Source organism: Erpetoichthys calabaricus, chromosome 2 (assembly GCF_900747795.2).
Source record: "Erpetoichthys calabaricus chromosome 2, fErpCal1.3, whole genome shotgun sequence".
NCBI lineage: Eukaryota > Metazoa > Chordata > Cladistia > Polypteriformes > Polypteridae > Erpetoichthys > Erpetoichthys calabaricus.
The window spans coordinates 155116133-155133375 of NC_041395.2; the positions used below are offsets into that span (position 1 = coordinate 155116133).

General features: G+C 41.8%; 1 protein-coding gene across 2 annotated transcripts in view; it reads right to left on the reverse strand.

Annotated features, from left to right (window-relative positions):
* LOC114643509 (sodium/hydrogen exchanger 9) overlaps nucleotides 1-17243 on the reverse strand; it is a 518850-nt gene that overhangs the window by 44189 nt on the left and 457418 nt on the right. The window contains exon 16 of one of the 2 annotated variants that reach the window (XM_051922913.1): nucleotides 8942-13367. The exons of the other annotated variant lie outside the window; for it this stretch is intronic. Within the exon in view, the coding sequence (XP_051778873.1) occupies nucleotides 13164-13367 (204 nt within the window). The 3' untranslated portion in view covers nucleotides 8942-13163. Of the gene's footprint in view, nucleotides 1-8941; nucleotides 13368-17243 lie in introns of those variants that run through there. 2 annotated transcript variants of the gene reach the window in all.

Consider the following 17243-nt stretch of genomic DNA (forward strand, 5'->3'; position numbering starts at 1 on the left):
TAAATTATTCTAAAGAATTAAATTCCTATTACAGAGTGTCATGTGCGTGCGCATGGGAGACAGCCTACAGACTTTATTAAATATAATTATCTGCCAAGCCTGGAGTTGGCACTGTAGACCAAATATTTATCTGTGTTTTGTGTCATTTTAAAGTGGCTTAGTCATTTGGATTTTTGCTGAGAAATGAAAGAACAGCAAGACCTGAACACTATCATCACCACCATGGCTGCTGAGCTCCAGTCCCTAAGGGTCCATGTAGGGGAACAATTGATACAGCTTGTCAAGACCGAAGCTCAGAACCAAGCTCTGTCCCAGGTATTACCGCTTTACATGGATGATGAAACAGAAATAGAAACTTATATCATCTTCTTAGAGCATACAGCTATCTGACAGCACTGGGAGAAAGTGGAGTGGGCAAATATATCGGTGCTGTCCATGTATGGCGAAGCGCAGGAGACCTACTATCAGAAGGCTGCTGCTGATTATGATTGCCTTAAGGACGAGGTGTTAAAGAGATATAGTGTCACCCCAGACAAGCAGGTGAGAGTATGTACAGAGTGGAAATTTGACCAAGAGCAGCCATTATGTTCTCAGGCCTTCAATGTTGGGAAAGGTAGGACATTGGCTGCGACAGAACGTCAGTGACTCCAAAAAGGCTGTTGAACAGGGTGCATATGACATTCTTGTCAATACCCTCTCTGACTTTCTTGCCTGGCTGGGCTGCTGACATGAATTTAAAAACAAGGACAATCTCACTGAGACTCTCGAGCAGCAATTGGTTGCCTCACAAAGCGAGCATGTGGAACAGTCCGCTTGCCAAACCACCTGGACAGGATATGTCACCTATCCAGTGCCCACCTGCCATGACACAGAGCAAGACCGAAGGAGAAGCATACGCCTCCCCTCTGCTGTTTCTAGTGTGGGGAAGCCAGACACACCATCCTCAACTGCCCTCACCTCGATGACTTGATGGATTGGAGCTTGGTGTGAGGAGGAAGGCACTGTGCAGTTGCTAACCCCTTATATCTTCCTTGTACGGAGTGGTGGTAGTAAACAGCCACATGGTTACCACACTCATGGATTCTGGCAGCAACAATTTAATTGTTGTTCACTGTTATGTTCATCTGTGACAGTGGAATGCCAACAAGACCAGTTTAACTTTTCCACAGGGAAACTCAGTGGTACAGGTCAGGCTAATGCGTCATCACCTATGAGGGTACCACTCATACAATACTGTGTACAGTCCTGCATAATCTATCTTACCTGGTAATACTGGGGCAAGACTGGTCAAAAATCAAAAGTGGAATAGCATAATGCACTCCTGGGTATTCTCTGGTTCTCATTATGGAGTGGGGAAGCTGTCATCTCAACTGTGATGTCACCACAGACAACAATGGCATGTAGTGGTCGATCGCCACACCCCTTGAGGTCACCATGGATCCTTTCTCTGCTCTGCACTTCCAGTTTTGCCAAACTTTGGCTTCTTTTACAAGGGAACAATGGAATGACGATTCCCTAAAGTTTGCCAAAACTGCAGTTGTTCTGATAAACAGACAATGCACTGAATATCCCATGCCACCAGGGCTGCATTTTGTTATTAACAATGATTTGGTATATCATGTAGTAGAACATGAAGGTGAGATGTGGTCACTGTTGCTAGTCCCAAAGACCTTTTGGCAGCTGGTTTACAAACTAGCTCACGCCCATCTCCTAGGCGTCCACCTGGGAGCAGAGAAAACCCTTATGCATATCAAGCTCAGATTTTACTGGCCAGGGATCAATGATGAGGTCCGCCACTTTTGTGCTTCCTGTCTGAAGTATCAACCGCAGCAGATTCCCAGGAAGGACTGCACCCCTCTAGTTTCCATACCCCTCGTGGTCATCCCATTTGGACACATAGGGGTCAACATTGTTGGGCCCCTTGAACCCTCAGACAGAGGACACTAGTACATTGTTGTATTAGTAGATTACGCTACACAATATCCTGAGACTATCCCATTGACAGCAGCTAATTTCAAGAACATCACACAGGAATTTGCTATTCACCTCAGAGATGTTCAGAGAAATAATATATTACTCATGATTAAACACTTAAAGACCTCAGTATACCACCCTCAAACAGATGGTCTAGCCGTGTGGTTCAACCAGACACTCAAGCAAATGCTGTGAAAGGCGGTCAATAAGGATGGGATTAACTGGGATCAGTTGCTCACCAGGAAGTTCCCCAAGCCTCCACGGGCTTCTTACCCATTGAATTACTATATGGGAAACAACTCCATGGGTTATTGGATATTGTTAAAAACAGTTGGGAAGAAGAGGCACTCCCATCCACAAATTTATTGGAATATATTGCACAGTTATGTGATAGGTTCACAAAAATTTGACCTACACTAAAAGAACAAATGGAAAGGGTGCAGTGAGCACAGGCCCGTTGTTAAAATCGTGGCACATCTCTCTGTGAGTTCTATCCTGGAGATTGTGTCATGGTCCTTGTTACCACCTCCCACTCTAAACTACTGCCCCCTATGAAGTTAAGGAGAGGAAAGGTCTCGTCAACTATTTGGTCAAACATTCGAATTGTCAACCTTACTGAAACTGTGGAAGGACTGGGACATGAGTCCCCATTCTAGTCATCCCCATTCTTACATTGCTCATAAACCAGTTCTTAACTTCGGCTCCAATTTAACAGCATAGCAACAGGAGTTCAAAACAGTTATTCTGTTTGTCCTGAAGGTGGTGAGTGAAAGACCTCTTTGATTGTGCGTGATATTGTGACAGAGCTGGGGGCAGTCATCCAGGAATGTCCATACTGACTGCCAGAGCAATATGTACAAAAGTGGAACTTGAGATTAAGGGAATACTAGACCTTGACGTGTATGGTGGAGTGATATTTTGTATATAAGTTGATAAACATTTTGTATGTCTTTATTTGAAACCAATGGTATCCACTACAGGAGGACAGGTGTTAAAGGCATTGGGTCAACCAATTGGTCTGAAGTATAGCTGTTTGGGATTGGTTTTGAATCAGAGGCATTCTGTATCACAATGCCCTATTGGCCGAAAGATGTAAAAATTGGTCAATCTACCCCTCTTTCTCTCTCATACACACCACGGGCATGAAGAGAACACAATGAGGACACAATGAGGAGCACAACTTGGCAGCGATATTGAGACAGACGTGCGGCCTGTCCAAATGAAAGCTGACTAGAAATGATGACTTAACCAGAGATATTTAATTATCTACAAATCTGTGTGCTGCCTGAAACTACACATCTAGCATTTCTTAGTTTGTATGGTTGCCAATATTCACATGTACTTTACTTCATTATTATTATTTTATGAATATTATCAATAATATATTAGTAACATGTGAAACTTAACTCTGCTTGTCCTTTTACTCTATAATCACCTGAGGTTATAGATGTAGAAGGGAAGGTGGAGAGAAGTTATAAAGTACAATACCTTATAAACAGTGGTATGTCTATGAGATTTGAGGCATTCTGATAAAGTCTTCACAATAAAGACTACAAAAGAGGAAAGTAGAGTAATATAAGACTCTACCAAGACAAAACAATGGCTCCTAACTTACTCTGTTTGCCTTTCATTCTGCAGACTGATGCTTCAGACACAGATCTTGGTGCCATGCTGAGCGAAAGCGTTGACGGTGTTGAATATCCCATCATGTTTCTGAGTTGAAAACTGTTGGAGCAGGAAACCATGTATGAAGCGGTGGAATAGGAGGCTCTGGCAATCAAGTGGGCTATTAACCAACTGAGGTACTACCTCCTAGGCTGTGAGTTCACTCTTGTCACCAACCATTCCCCTTCTCAAGTGGATGACGGTGCATAAGGAATTAAACCTGCAAGTCACAAGGTGGTTTCTAGACCTCCAACCTTAGCGGTTCAAAGTCCTTCATTGTTGGAGTGCCCTCCACGGCAACACGATTGGCATTTTTTGGGTTCACGACCTCTTGGTTTGGACTGCCCAACCTGACAGGTCTCTGCCTGGGGTGGGGACAGTTCAGGAGGGTTGTGTCACATGCATGCACATGGGGGACAGCTTACGGGCTTTAGTAAATGTAATTATCTGCAGAGCCAGGGGTAGGCACTGTTCTCTGATCCTTTCTCTCTTTCTCCCTCTGCCAACCTGGTGATTGACAACCCTATCATCACTGATGTCACCTCTGGTGTCCATCCTCATGGACCTGCCCCTTCGTACCATCTTCCTTCATAAAAAAGCAAACCAGTTACCTACTTTGGGTGTATTTGGACTTGTGTCTGTAAGGACATCACCACAACTAATTTCGAGTTTATTCTTCACAACTGTCAAATTAAACAGGGTTATCAAGGTAGTACCTCAAATCTTTATTCATGTTTACGTGTCATTTTACAAGAGCCACATGGGCACAGCCTACACCATGGGTTTATAGCAATACACAGAAACAAAGCCTGAGCGTGTTGCCAATCTAAACTGAGTCTGGGTCTGTGGAGCCTGGGGGCTTCAGTGCTAACCTTTGGGCCGTCACACTGCCCACGGGAAATTATAAGAAGCAGACACTGTGACCATTTGAATTTCCGATCCAATTTTTCTTGGTGAATTTTGGCAGGAGCAGCAGTGGGAACAAACCAAATCCAGTTGTTAATGTCACTAATATCCATCACAGAGACAAGATGTAAAAATTATCCTTTGTCCTTCATTCCCCCATTTTTTAATGTTTTTTTTTTTAATTTATGTAAATAAAATATTAATAACATGGCATTTTTGGGGCACATGTGGCCATAGAATATCCCAGCAACAAGGAAACAGTCCTGAACAGCATGCCAGTCCAATGCAGGGCACATTTACTGTAGGACTAATTTGGAATCGCCAAATCAACCTAAGCAGCACTTCTTGGAGGAATTCTCACAAAGACATGGGGAGAATGTGTAGACTCCACACACACAACGGGCTGGTATGGGATTCTGGGTCCATGAAGCAACAACAGTGCTGCCCATGTGCCATCCTGCCTGTCATAGCAATACTGATTTCATTTAGCATACTAATGAAACTGTAAACAACGGAAAATATAATTCCAGGAAGCCCAGCTGTTGTTTAGTAAAACCAATTTCATTTTATTGTAATGGTTTTTGTGCAGTTTGGAGCTTTTCTTCTAAATGGGCCTTGTTTTGTAGGCTCACAGGTTTTAAGGCTGCTACCAAATAAAGAATGCTACAATGTGTTTGAACCCAATAAGAACACAGCTCAGCTTGATTAAAAACAAATAACAGAGCTGTTTTGTAGGAATGCAGCCTTCCATTTCTGCAGAGCCTGAGAAAGATAAGGTCAATGCCACAAAGATGCCTCTCAAGTGTGATGGGAGTTTCGGAGGGGGAACTGAAGGCACCATGGAAAGGGCACAAATGCTGAGCTACACTTTACACTGAGAAATGAACTTCACTCTCTCAAACGATTGGATTTGCGATTGTTTGGTCATCTGTTTCACCCTTCTCAGCTTTTCTGGCCCATTCACAATTGTAGCAAGCCTTCTGGCCATTGACTGCCTGTTGAGCTTTGTCAGAACTCCTTCACTCCCTTTAGCTGTTGACCTTTTCTGGCTTTCCTGCTCCTGATCAGGACCTCTTGCCAATGAATGACTTCTTTCTCTGAGTGGTCTTTTTAACCTCTGTTTCCATGATGTAGATTTCTGCATTGTGGGGGTCTAAAAGATCCTTGTTTCTGAGTGGCTTGTTTGCCCCGTGCTGTTTGAACTTTTAGAGCCAGATCTTGAAAGCTTCTATTTAGATGTAGAGTACACTTTGAATGCATTGCACTTTTAGAAATGTTTATCTTCTATTGCTTGCATAGTGGCGGCACGGTGGCGCAGTGGGTAGCGCTGCTGCCTCGCAGTTGGGAGACCTGGGTTCGCTTCCCGGGTCCTACCTGCGTGGAGTTTGCATGTTCTCCCCGTGTCTGCGTGGGTTTCCTCCGGGCGCTCCGGTTTCCTCCCACAGTCCAAAGACATGCAGGTTAGGTGGATTGATGATTCTAAATTGACCCTGGTGTGTGTGGGTGTGGGTGTGGGTGTGTTTGTGTGTGTCCTGCGGTGGGTTGGCACCCTGCCCGGGATTGGTTCCTGCCTTGTGCCCTGTGTTGGCTGGGATTGGCTCCAGCAGACCCCCGTGACCCTGTGTTTGGATTCAGTGAGTTGGATAATGGATGGGTGGATGGATGCTTGCATAGTTGTGTGAATATTTGGTAAATGTCCCCTGTGCTTTCCTTAGAGGTGATAGTTTGGATTTGCTGTAATCAAGCACAGAGCACCGGTGTGACAAAAACACTGCCCAAATACTCAGAAATTATACAGTAGATCTGCAATATTTCTTTATTTCAATCTGATATCATCAAGAGTTTCCAAGATGCAAAGTTTGAACTGTACCCAATGGTAAGAATAACAAAGCAGTGTATTCTGAAACTGATGTTATTTTTTTTTACTAAATACTATAATAGAGTGTCATGTATACATCCTTCTGGCTTGCAGAGTTTCTTAATTCAGCACTCCCACAACTTTCTTTTGTAAAAATACAATTTTCTGGCATTGAACCCATAAGTCCTGCATGCACAATACTACCATGATAAATGTTTCCTAATAGCATAGTTATTATATGAAACATTCGTTGAAAAAATCTACAATCTATTTGAGCAGTTAGTCAATTTATCATGCAGCCTTCAATTTCTATAATGCCTTTTGCAGTAGGCACCATTGCAAAATGAAATCAGTCTCAGATATGACTAGTGTCAGTCCATGGTTGTTCAGAGTTTGTCAATCCTCTTGTCCCCCCAGTGCAGGTTTAGGACTGCCACGGAAGTTTTCATGAAGAAGATCTGCTGCCATTCCCTTGTACCTACCAAAGATTGCATCCAGACACAGAGTGGTGCATAACGCTTTATATTTGAACTGAACAGCTGGAGTGAGCCAGCACCACTAATGTATAGCCTGTCACGTGCTGGGGAGAAAAGGATAGTGAAGAGAAATATACCTGATCACACGTTCTGTAAAATCTTTATTTGTCACAAAATTTAGAGTATAATGTTTTCAGTCGTAAATTATGCTAACTTTGACTGATGTCAACTGTAACTGTACCTGATGTGCTGCCACAGAACTATGAAACACCCACATGTGGTTATGCATCAAGGAGTGATGGAGGGAGGTTTTAATGGTTTGCTAATATTATTTTGATCCATGCATCCAAATTTCAAACCCAATTATTCAGTTCAGGGTCTACCTCCTGGCAGCACTGGGTGTAAAAAGGATCGAAGTCTAGATGGGGTGGCAGTCCATTGCCGGACACACACACATACACACACCCACACTCTCTCACCCCTGGACAATTTTGGGTTACCTATTGACTTAATGTCCATTATTGGTATGCCAACAAAGAATATAGAAGCTGTTCAAAGCCCATTTTCTTCCTTTTGTTAACTAACACACTGTCAGCTGCTGCAGAATGAACACCAAACTACAGGTTCACTGATTATGTGCCTTCCCGTCTCTTTATGCTCTTATACATGTAATAATAGCTGTGATTATTTTGTGTATTGGATCATAAGCTTGTAATTCCAGTTACTGTCCAACCTATTTTCTGGATTAGCAGACATTTAATGCATCCATAACCCTGGCCTTTAGTGACTGCAAGGGTAAGGTCTACTGTCCTGCTTCCACAAATTTAGGGTGGGCCCTTGCCTGGCCAGGATGCCTCCACACTGGAAGGACCGGGGGGAGTGAGACTATCCAGAGTATGACCTTCCCTGAAGTGCTAGGTGGCAGCCCCCCTGGTTGCAGTGGTGCCTTGGACTCCTGCAGGTCTCCATGGGAGCTGGAGTTTGATGCAACCCTGATGGTTCCGTGGGTGCCACCAGGGGGTGCTGCAGCTCTTCCCCAACACCCAGAAGTGCTGCTGGAAGTAGGTCAACAAGCACCTGGAGCAGTACCCGGTGCCTTATAAAAGGAGTGGGCAGCCACTACTCCGGGAGCCAGAGTTGGGAGGTGGAGGACAAAGCTTGCCAGGAACAGTAGAGGCGGACAAGAAGAGAAGAGAAGGAAGGAAAGAAAGGAAGAAAGGACTGAGCATTGTGTACTATTTGGTACTGTGCTGTGGGGAGCGAAGGAAGCACCCCCACGTGTAAGTAAATGGTGTGCTGTGTGGCAAACTTGTGTCCAGCCTGTCTGTGACGGGGTTAGGGGGCTGTATGCAAGCCAAGAGTTAACTCCAATTCTTTGTGTCTAGAGTATGAATGCCATGAATACAACAAACCACCTACTACTCACCATGAGCAACTCTTACTGGTAATTGTTACAGATTCCACATGGCACTTAAATGACAGGCCATATATGGCTAAATATAAACATGTTTACATCATATTTATTTGGACAACCAATGATCCTTAAGACTCTTAAGAGCCATGGAGATCAAACACACATACGCTTTTAGATTTATCCATAGCATTGTCTTGAGTACAGTGAAATTCTTATTTGCATGCCTGACCAACATGCAAATCCTCTCTAGACATCTGGCGAATAAGAAGACAGAACAGACACAATGTCTCCGATTGACAGCACAGGAGCCACAAAGCTGTGTTTCCACGCAAAGCTTCTGGTCAAATGATGACAACTTCTTGCCACTGTCTTCTTTCATTGCATCTGGAATGGAATGGCAGAAGTTTGGAAGGAGTGGCTGTGACACAGCGTAACCACAAGACGAATTTCTGAGAGTCAACAGCTTGCATGACAGGTACTTCACAGGACAACGTGTTCAAATACAGCTGAACAGTGGACAAAGCAAGCAGGTGTCATTTCCACCTGTGAAGAGATAACTTCAAGCTGCAGAATTGACAGGTCAAGTGACAGTACGAAAGCCATTGCTATAATGGTCAGGTTATGAGGAACAAATACAAGCACACTATAGGAGATAAAGAAATTTTTTATTAAATACAAAGTTTTGAATTATAGGCATTTAATACAAATCAATAGTCATTGTCATTGCTTGAACATGTATTCAAGTTTGACACAAAAGTGAGGTAACACAGAGATGATAATACTAATTAAAATGAAGATCACTGCATAGTCTTTGTGTTTGATATCCTAGTGACAGATATCAGGTCTATCATATACTTTAGGACTGAAATGAAGTAACACAAGCTTGTCTCTGTTTTCAAAGTAAATAGTTATTTATAAGGGTATCAGCAAACATAAGTTAAAAATGTGATCTAATAATAGAATTGGAAGAGCTGTGTGTAAAAACCCAGAGGTAAAACTCCCCAGTTTTGGGTGTCTGAGACGTGTCTCCCTGGCATAAACAGGAACAGCAGGTGTGGAGGGTGTCACCTCTATAATGTTATACTACAACAAATATGGAAATGTAGTCTAAGGTAAGTGCAACTGATGCCATCTACTCAACTCACCATTTGTCTAAAATAACACGGAGTGACCAATATGTCAGTACCTTCACTGAATTGCAGAGTAAAGAACTTCTGTATTAAGATTTTTTTTTTGTTATCATTTACAATTTATTATTCATTTACAATTTTACTTTTTGTTCAGACCGTATCCAGCAAATCAATAATTCTATCAAAACTATCAAATGAAGCAGGTGCTGCTATGGGAAATATGAAAGCTCTGAGGTTGTTTGGGTAGGCCTGTGGCAGATGCAGCTGAAACCTGCTACAAGATGAATACTGGTTATTACGCTTCATTAGTCCACAAGCAACATGGACGGTTCAAGGCATATTCCCTGATCTTATGTTGATATGGAGTTACGTGATACAAACTGACATCAAACCGCTGGATTACACTCTAGCTTGCTATGAGATAAACAGAATTCACATGAGATCTAGTTACATAATTCCTGCATTAAGAAATTATTCTTCTGTAAAAAGTTATTGTGAAGTAGCTATGTTGAAAAGTAATTCAGAAAAAAAAAAAATCAGGAAGTCTATATTTGAGCTCATTTGTTTGGCATTGTGGTTACCTCCTTCTACCTTACGGAACCAGCATCCCGGGTTGAAATCCTGAGCCACAATGATGTCTCTGTGGAGTTCATCTAAGAGATGTGTGTGCGTGTGTGTTAGAGAGGAGAGAGTGGTTAGGAGCACACGCTGTTAGCGCATTGCTGCACCCAACACATGACGAACCAACTCAGGATCCCAGATTAGGACTTGAGTGCAGCCATGCAACGGGTGACACCTCAGCACCACACTAGTTCAGATGGAATGGAACCAAAGTGAGGTTTTTTATGGTGGCTGGAATGCCAATTCTGCCACCAACCCCCAGGTTTTCCCTGCAGGTTGGAGGGCCTACATGATAAGCAGGATGAAGTTTAACGTCATACCCAGGACTGAGCAATTGCCGGTTAAAGGCCTTGCTCAAGGGCTCAACGAAGTACAGTCACTTTTGGCGTTTACGGGATTAGAACCGGCAACCTTCCAATTGCCATTGCAAATCCCTAGCCTCAGAGCCACCTCTCCGCATAACTGATAACTGAAAGTGGTGCTAGTCTGGATATGTGCATGAGCGAGCCATGAATCCGTCTGCTGCATTGTTTAATTTTGCTTTCTGCTTTACTTACAAAGCTGCTTGGGCACAACTAAAACTGCTATTAAGTGGGTTCAACACACAGATTAATAGGATGGACCGTTTTATTTTTTAAATGTGCACATTTGGTAATAAGCCCAGTGCACAATGTGAAATTATTGAATATAACCATCTAGTTTTGTGAACCTGTTTATTCCAAACCAAAGATGGGGGATGAAAAGCATAGCAGTGGCCAACTCCAGACTGGGAGTCCATAGAAGGAATAGATGAAATCATAATGGACCAATTAATGTTAAAATTAAATAAAATTAGGTGACTTAAAAGCACAACATTGTATATTAAAACACCATTCAACATCTTTGAATAATCTTCAAGGCACCGTCAAGTTCATCCTTAACAAGCAGAACCAATTTGCTGAAGCCATCCCATCGCTCTAAAATAAGTAGCTGTTGTTTGCAGAAACTATTCAGGAAATTAACGGGCCAAAGATTACTTTAAAAGTAAACCAGTGTAAAAAATTAGAAAACAATGCAAACTGTTTAAACCCATTAGAATTAGTCCTCAGACATGGCCTAAAAGAGAGAGCGTCGAGAAGGAAACCACTAGATAGATTCCACGAGAAAAAAAATATACAGTGGGATACGCTTGGGGGAGATAGTGTTGCAGTCTGTTGAGTCTAAAGTGAAACAGCTAGACCAGTGCAGCCGTCTCTACAGCTTGGAAGCTGTCTTCCTGCCAGCTGTAAATATGGGGAAGCTTGAAAGAATCTCTGGAAATGTGGAAGAGTTGAAGTCTTGTACAGACATGGGGCTGGGAAGATTATTCACTGTTCAACAACAACAGGATCATGAAGACAGAGTAAAAGCAGCAATGTGGTTTCCAGTGGCCCACAATATAATCCAGTAGAAGATCTGTGGCAAGGTCTAATGACCATTAACAAGAAACATGAAAGACCTGGAGCTATTTGCTTGGACAAGGAGACTGGACAAACATTACATCATCCCAGTATGAAATGCTCATAGAAATTTATTTAAAACCTATTATATTGACTTTCACAACCCCATTGACTTAATTGGTGCAAAACCTTTCCACTTTTTACCGTTATTATTTAATATCTGTATAATTTTTATTGTATATTAAAAGTGTGCAATATGTAATTTGATCAATAACATTTTCATCTATTTTAAATGCATTTAGGATTCAATTATTAAACAGCAAAATATGAAAAATGTTAAGGTTTTCAAGAGGTGGAAGGAAGACTACTGCTGTTTATAATCAATCTGATAAACCCCTTTTCACATTTATATTCATCCCATTTCTACACAGCACTGATATGCACGGCTTATTGACATGACTCCCAGAATGCATGGCTTCACTTATGCTTAAATTTGTTCAGAAAGACTGAAAGTAGCAAGGCGTAGCAGAGCAGCCCATACACACTTACCCAGCCATTGGATTGTCTCAGATAAAAATGCTCCAAGCTGAAATGTGATAAGAGTATCAATAAGTGATCTGTGCTACAGACGTGCCAGCTTTGCAAGATCTGCTAATGTGCCTGTGAAAAGAGGTGCCAACAGACTGGCTCTTCCATGTCCTAAATCTCATCTATTTCTGAGTAAACCGCTAATACTCAAGTCAAGTTCAGGTCATTTTTAATCTCTTGCAGGATTAGAGGCTTCCTGCCCTCCTTATGCACTGAGGTCCTTCTGCCAAGCATTCCATTTTCTCAGTGTCACCCTGTAACTAATTTAGGGGGTTGCTGTGCTCTTTAATAAACTGATACTACACCTTGCCTTATACAATACAATACAGTTTATTTTTCTATAGCCCAAAATCACACAGGAAGTGCCACAATGGGCTTTAACAGGCCCTACCTCTTGACAGCCCCCCAGCCTTGACTCTCTAAGAAGACAAGAAAAAGCTCCCAAAAAAACCTTGTAGGGAAAAAATGGAAGAAACCTTGGGAAAGGCAGTTCAAAGAGAGACCCCTTTCCAGGTAGGTTGGGCGTGCAGTGGGTGTCAAAAGAAGGGGGTCAATACAATACAATACAGTACACAGAACAGAACAATTTCTCAATATAGTAAGAAATAAAAAATATAAATTTTAGAAGTATGCCTAGTGCTGTCAGCATAGGAGCTGGTTCTCTGTCACTCTGGACGGATGGATAAAAATATTGTGAAATGAAGTACTTGCACCCACCATTAGCCCCTGAGGAGTTTCGCTCATTGGGTGTGAATGATCTGTTCCTGTGACTGGAATGTGTTACTGATTGCAACAAACAAACTTCCCATTTGCAGTAAAAAAAGCAATTATTATTATCTTTATTGGTATCATTTCACTTTTATTGAGGATGCTTATGTCCAGCCTCCACAGTACAGAGTAAATGGTCAGCTTTAATTCTCTTTCACAGTTTAAATGAAGACCACACACTCCAGAATGAATGCCCAGTTCTCTCCTTCACAGTTTAAATGCATATTTGGAGGGAACCCTGGCAAAAATCTGACTTTTATGTAGCTACCTAAATGTTCACATGTGGAGAAAGGCCTACATATGTTCCAGTTTACTGTAGCCTCTCAAGATAGCGTCTGGTCGGCATTAGGCAGAGGAATTCCCAACACTGGAGGCATACCCACCCAGCCCAAGATCTCCCTCCTGCAAGCTTTCTTGGTGTGCAGGTGGCACCCCATCATCTGCATCGACCCTCACTGTCCAGGGACGCTCTGTTGTGCTTTCAACATTTATAGTCAGTTCATCCTGGCTGATGAAATCCGAGTCTTCATTGTGTAGCTGCTCTTGGTTCTGCACAAAAAGACAAACTTTATTTGAAATAGTTCTGCAGACTTGAAATGGCAACAGTAATGTATATTAACAACAAGGGTCAATGGATGAACGATCCTGGAAAATATCTTTGAATTATTAAAATCAGCTTTAATTGTTATTCCATAAATTACCTATGATAGATTTAATTCAGCTTAACTCATTAATAATGAACTATGAGTATGCTCTTGCATTCACACGCTCTTTAAAAGTAATGGTCCTCAGCGTGAAGAATGACAGAAATTGTTAGACTTTCCACTTCATAGTACGTGAATCATGTTTTTAACTCTCGGCTAGTGTGCCTTCTATATGGGGTCTGTTTATGTGACTTCCCTTTAGAGATTCCACTTGCTCTCCAATCTACATTGTTATGTGGATCGTTGTCACATCTATAACAATGTGGACACCAATGTGTGCCATGTACTGAACTGTCATCTCATCTGAGATGAGATGTGCCTGCACTCAAGTGACAGCAATGAAAAATGGTCAGTTTTGTTTCACTATTACAAGTGGATGTCAGGTCTTATACTCTGCATAGATTCAGTCTACAAGGCAGGGCATACACACTCCCAAAAATATCAGGGTCTTTTATCCAGGTCCCAATGCTTGCCCAGATCACCCAAACAGGTGGCAGAGAAGAAACACTTCAGGGATAAATTGCACCTAGTTTGACATTTAGTGCTACCTTAACTTACAGGCAGCACGTCAGTATCATCAAACAAGAGTCAAGCATGAGTTGATGTCTGAAGCTCAGGTTGTGTGTCCAGGCAGCTTAGTTTAGAAAAGGTCCAATGGCTGATGGATTGATGAATTCCAGCACTCAGATGGTAAACCATGAAAAGGCAATTGATAGCAGCAACAGGCTACTGTATGTGCTCCCTTTTATCTTCTTATTTTAATGTTATTTTAACATTTGCCCAATATGGGATACAAACCTATATTTGTTCCTTTTGCCCAGAACAACCAAAAATTCTGGCAATCTCTAGATCTGCGGCTGGGTATCTACATTTCAAACGGGCCTTGTCCTGCAGCTCTAATAGTACATCATTTTCCCAGTACAAGGTATCTCTCTATTATAATAAAAAAATCCTGCTACGAGATGAGACTTTTTGGAAGATGAGACTTTGGAAGATTTTTTCAGGTTCCGTGAGTCGAGACTTTGGCAATGAGATGTTTTCAAGTCACGCTCTCCTGTCAACTATAGAAAACCACGCACACGGTACTCTCGCCTCTAATTCGTGTGAATAATCTTGACAGACACCGTTCTTGCTCCGACGACACGAGACATTTCATCACGAAGGGTTATCAACAGGAAAAATGATTACATTTGCAATCCTAGCACCGAGAAACGATGAAGTCAAATGTTAGTTACACTGCAAATTGGTTAAATGTGTATCAATAGACCATGTTGAAACAGTTGGTGGAAGATGAAAACATCAATTTACAATATTCTGAAGAATATCTACAACCGTTTACAATGTCTGGTCTTCCTCCACATGAATTCTGTAGAAAGAAGGATGAATCCAAGAAAGGTAATGTAGTACATCTTCAGGGGATAACATTAGACAACAAAGGAGATCTTGAGATGCCACTTGTGATAAAATGTTAACAGTTTCTCGTTAGAATAGCTTTTGCAAAAAAAATCTACACATCTCAGAGCCAAACATTCGAAAAAGTCGTTTAATTTAATAGAGAGAAAGAAACGAAATTCAATCACGTGCAGCTATAGGCTACGTGGTGTTGTTATGATGAAAGTCCAAACACAGAATCACAATTCAGTGCAATACGGACAAAAATTTAATTCAAAACATTGTTTTTACTTAAGTTTTACAGTAAAAGTGTAAGTTTAAAAAGTTTTTGCGTGTTGATTTCAAAGCCAAACAGAACAAAATCGTATTATACAATGAATAGGAACAGGAAACATAATTTACCTTCATCCATCCATTATCCAGCCTGCTATATCCTAACTACAGGGTCACGGGGGTCTGCTGGAGCCAATCCTAGCCAACACAGGGCGCAAGGCAGGAAACAAACCCCGGGTAGGGCGTCAGCCCACCGCAGGGCACACACACACACACGCGCACACGCACACACACACACACTAGGGACAATTTAGGATCGCCAATGCACCTAACCTGCATGTCTTTGGACTGTGGGAGGAAACCGGAGCACCCTGAGAAAACCCACGCAGACACGGGGAGAACATGCAAACTCCATGCCGGGAGGACCTGGGAAGCGAACCCAGGTCTCCTAACTGCGAGGCAGCAGCGCTACCCCCACTGTACCACCGTGCCGTCCTAATTTACATTCAAATTACTACATTTTAGTATTTTTTAAATATGGTTAATTACTCACTGTAATGTAAAATACTGTAGTTAGTAAATTGTACATCCACATACCCATACGCAAACGGCAGAACTGCAAAGAGGCTACCACGTAGCACAAGCACGGGGTTTGGCGAGTGAAGTGAGCCGGGGGCAAAGCCCCCTAGTATTACTTTAAAATGGGTGTGCAAATGCAAGATACATCAGTGGGTTAAATATGGAAATATACATACAAAAAAATCAAACAATGGCATAAAAAGTATTTGCTGCTTTCCTGATTTCTGCTGTTACTGCAAACATTTGACACTGAATGTGTTTAGGTTTTCAATCAAAAGATAAAGGACACCTGAGTAAACAAATAACCTATACTTCAGAATGAAAGCAGCTCTGCAAGGCCTACAATTCCTCCACAGCAATGTGAAAGGCTCATATTGAATTATAGGAAGCACTTGATTGCAGTCATTGCAGATAATGGTGACACAACCGGTTATTAAGTACAAGGGGCAATTACTTTTTTCACACAGTGCCAATTAATGTTCATCATTAGATAAATGAAATAAGTTACAAGAAATGTGTTATTTGTTCACTCAGGCAACCTTTATCTAATATTAGGTTTCAGTTAAAAAAATTAAGATATTCAGTGTTACAAATTTGAAACAATAATCATAAAAATAATCATGAAGGGTCAAATACTTTTAACGGCACTGTATATATGTGTGCATAACTAGTTATAGCATTAATCAGAGTGATGTACTAATTATTGATCACATTTGCTGCACACTTCACTGAGTGTGATACATTTGGACAATATTAAAAAGAATGAAAGCTTTCTTGCGAAACAGTGCAACAATTAAAGTTATCGCAGTGACACAGCCATCTGTGGCTATTGATGTATTTGCCATCCTTCTGTGCTCATTTGTCACTAAATTAGCTTTTCTTTTTTGTAATAGAGTGCAATATAAAAACAGTCAAAAAACATTGATGGGATTAACTTCCATCCATCCATTATCCAACCCGCTATATCCTAACCACAGGCTCACGGGGGTCTGCTGGAGCCAATCCCAGCCAACACAAGGCGAAAGGCAGGAAACAAACCCCAGGCAGAGCGGCAGCCCACCGCAGGGCTCACACACACACACCCACACAACAAGCACACACTAGGGACAATTTAGAATCACCAATACACCTAACCTGCATGTCTTTGGACTGTGGGAGGAAACCGGAGTACCCGGAGGAAACCCACACAGACATGGGGAGAACATGCAAACTCCACGCAGGGAGGGATTAACTTCATACCTTCTTATTAAACTAATAGACAGCGCAGGTTATGATAATTTCTGCTACCTTGAATACAGTATTAAAGATAAATACTAGAAGTCTGTTAATGCTACAATAAAACAAATATCAAACATGCATTATGCCAGAGAAACAAGTAGCCAATCACCAAGATTACAAATTCCATCCATCTGTAAAAGGATAACCAGTGGTGAAATGGGAATCAAACACTGTTAAGAACATTCACAAGTCACATTAA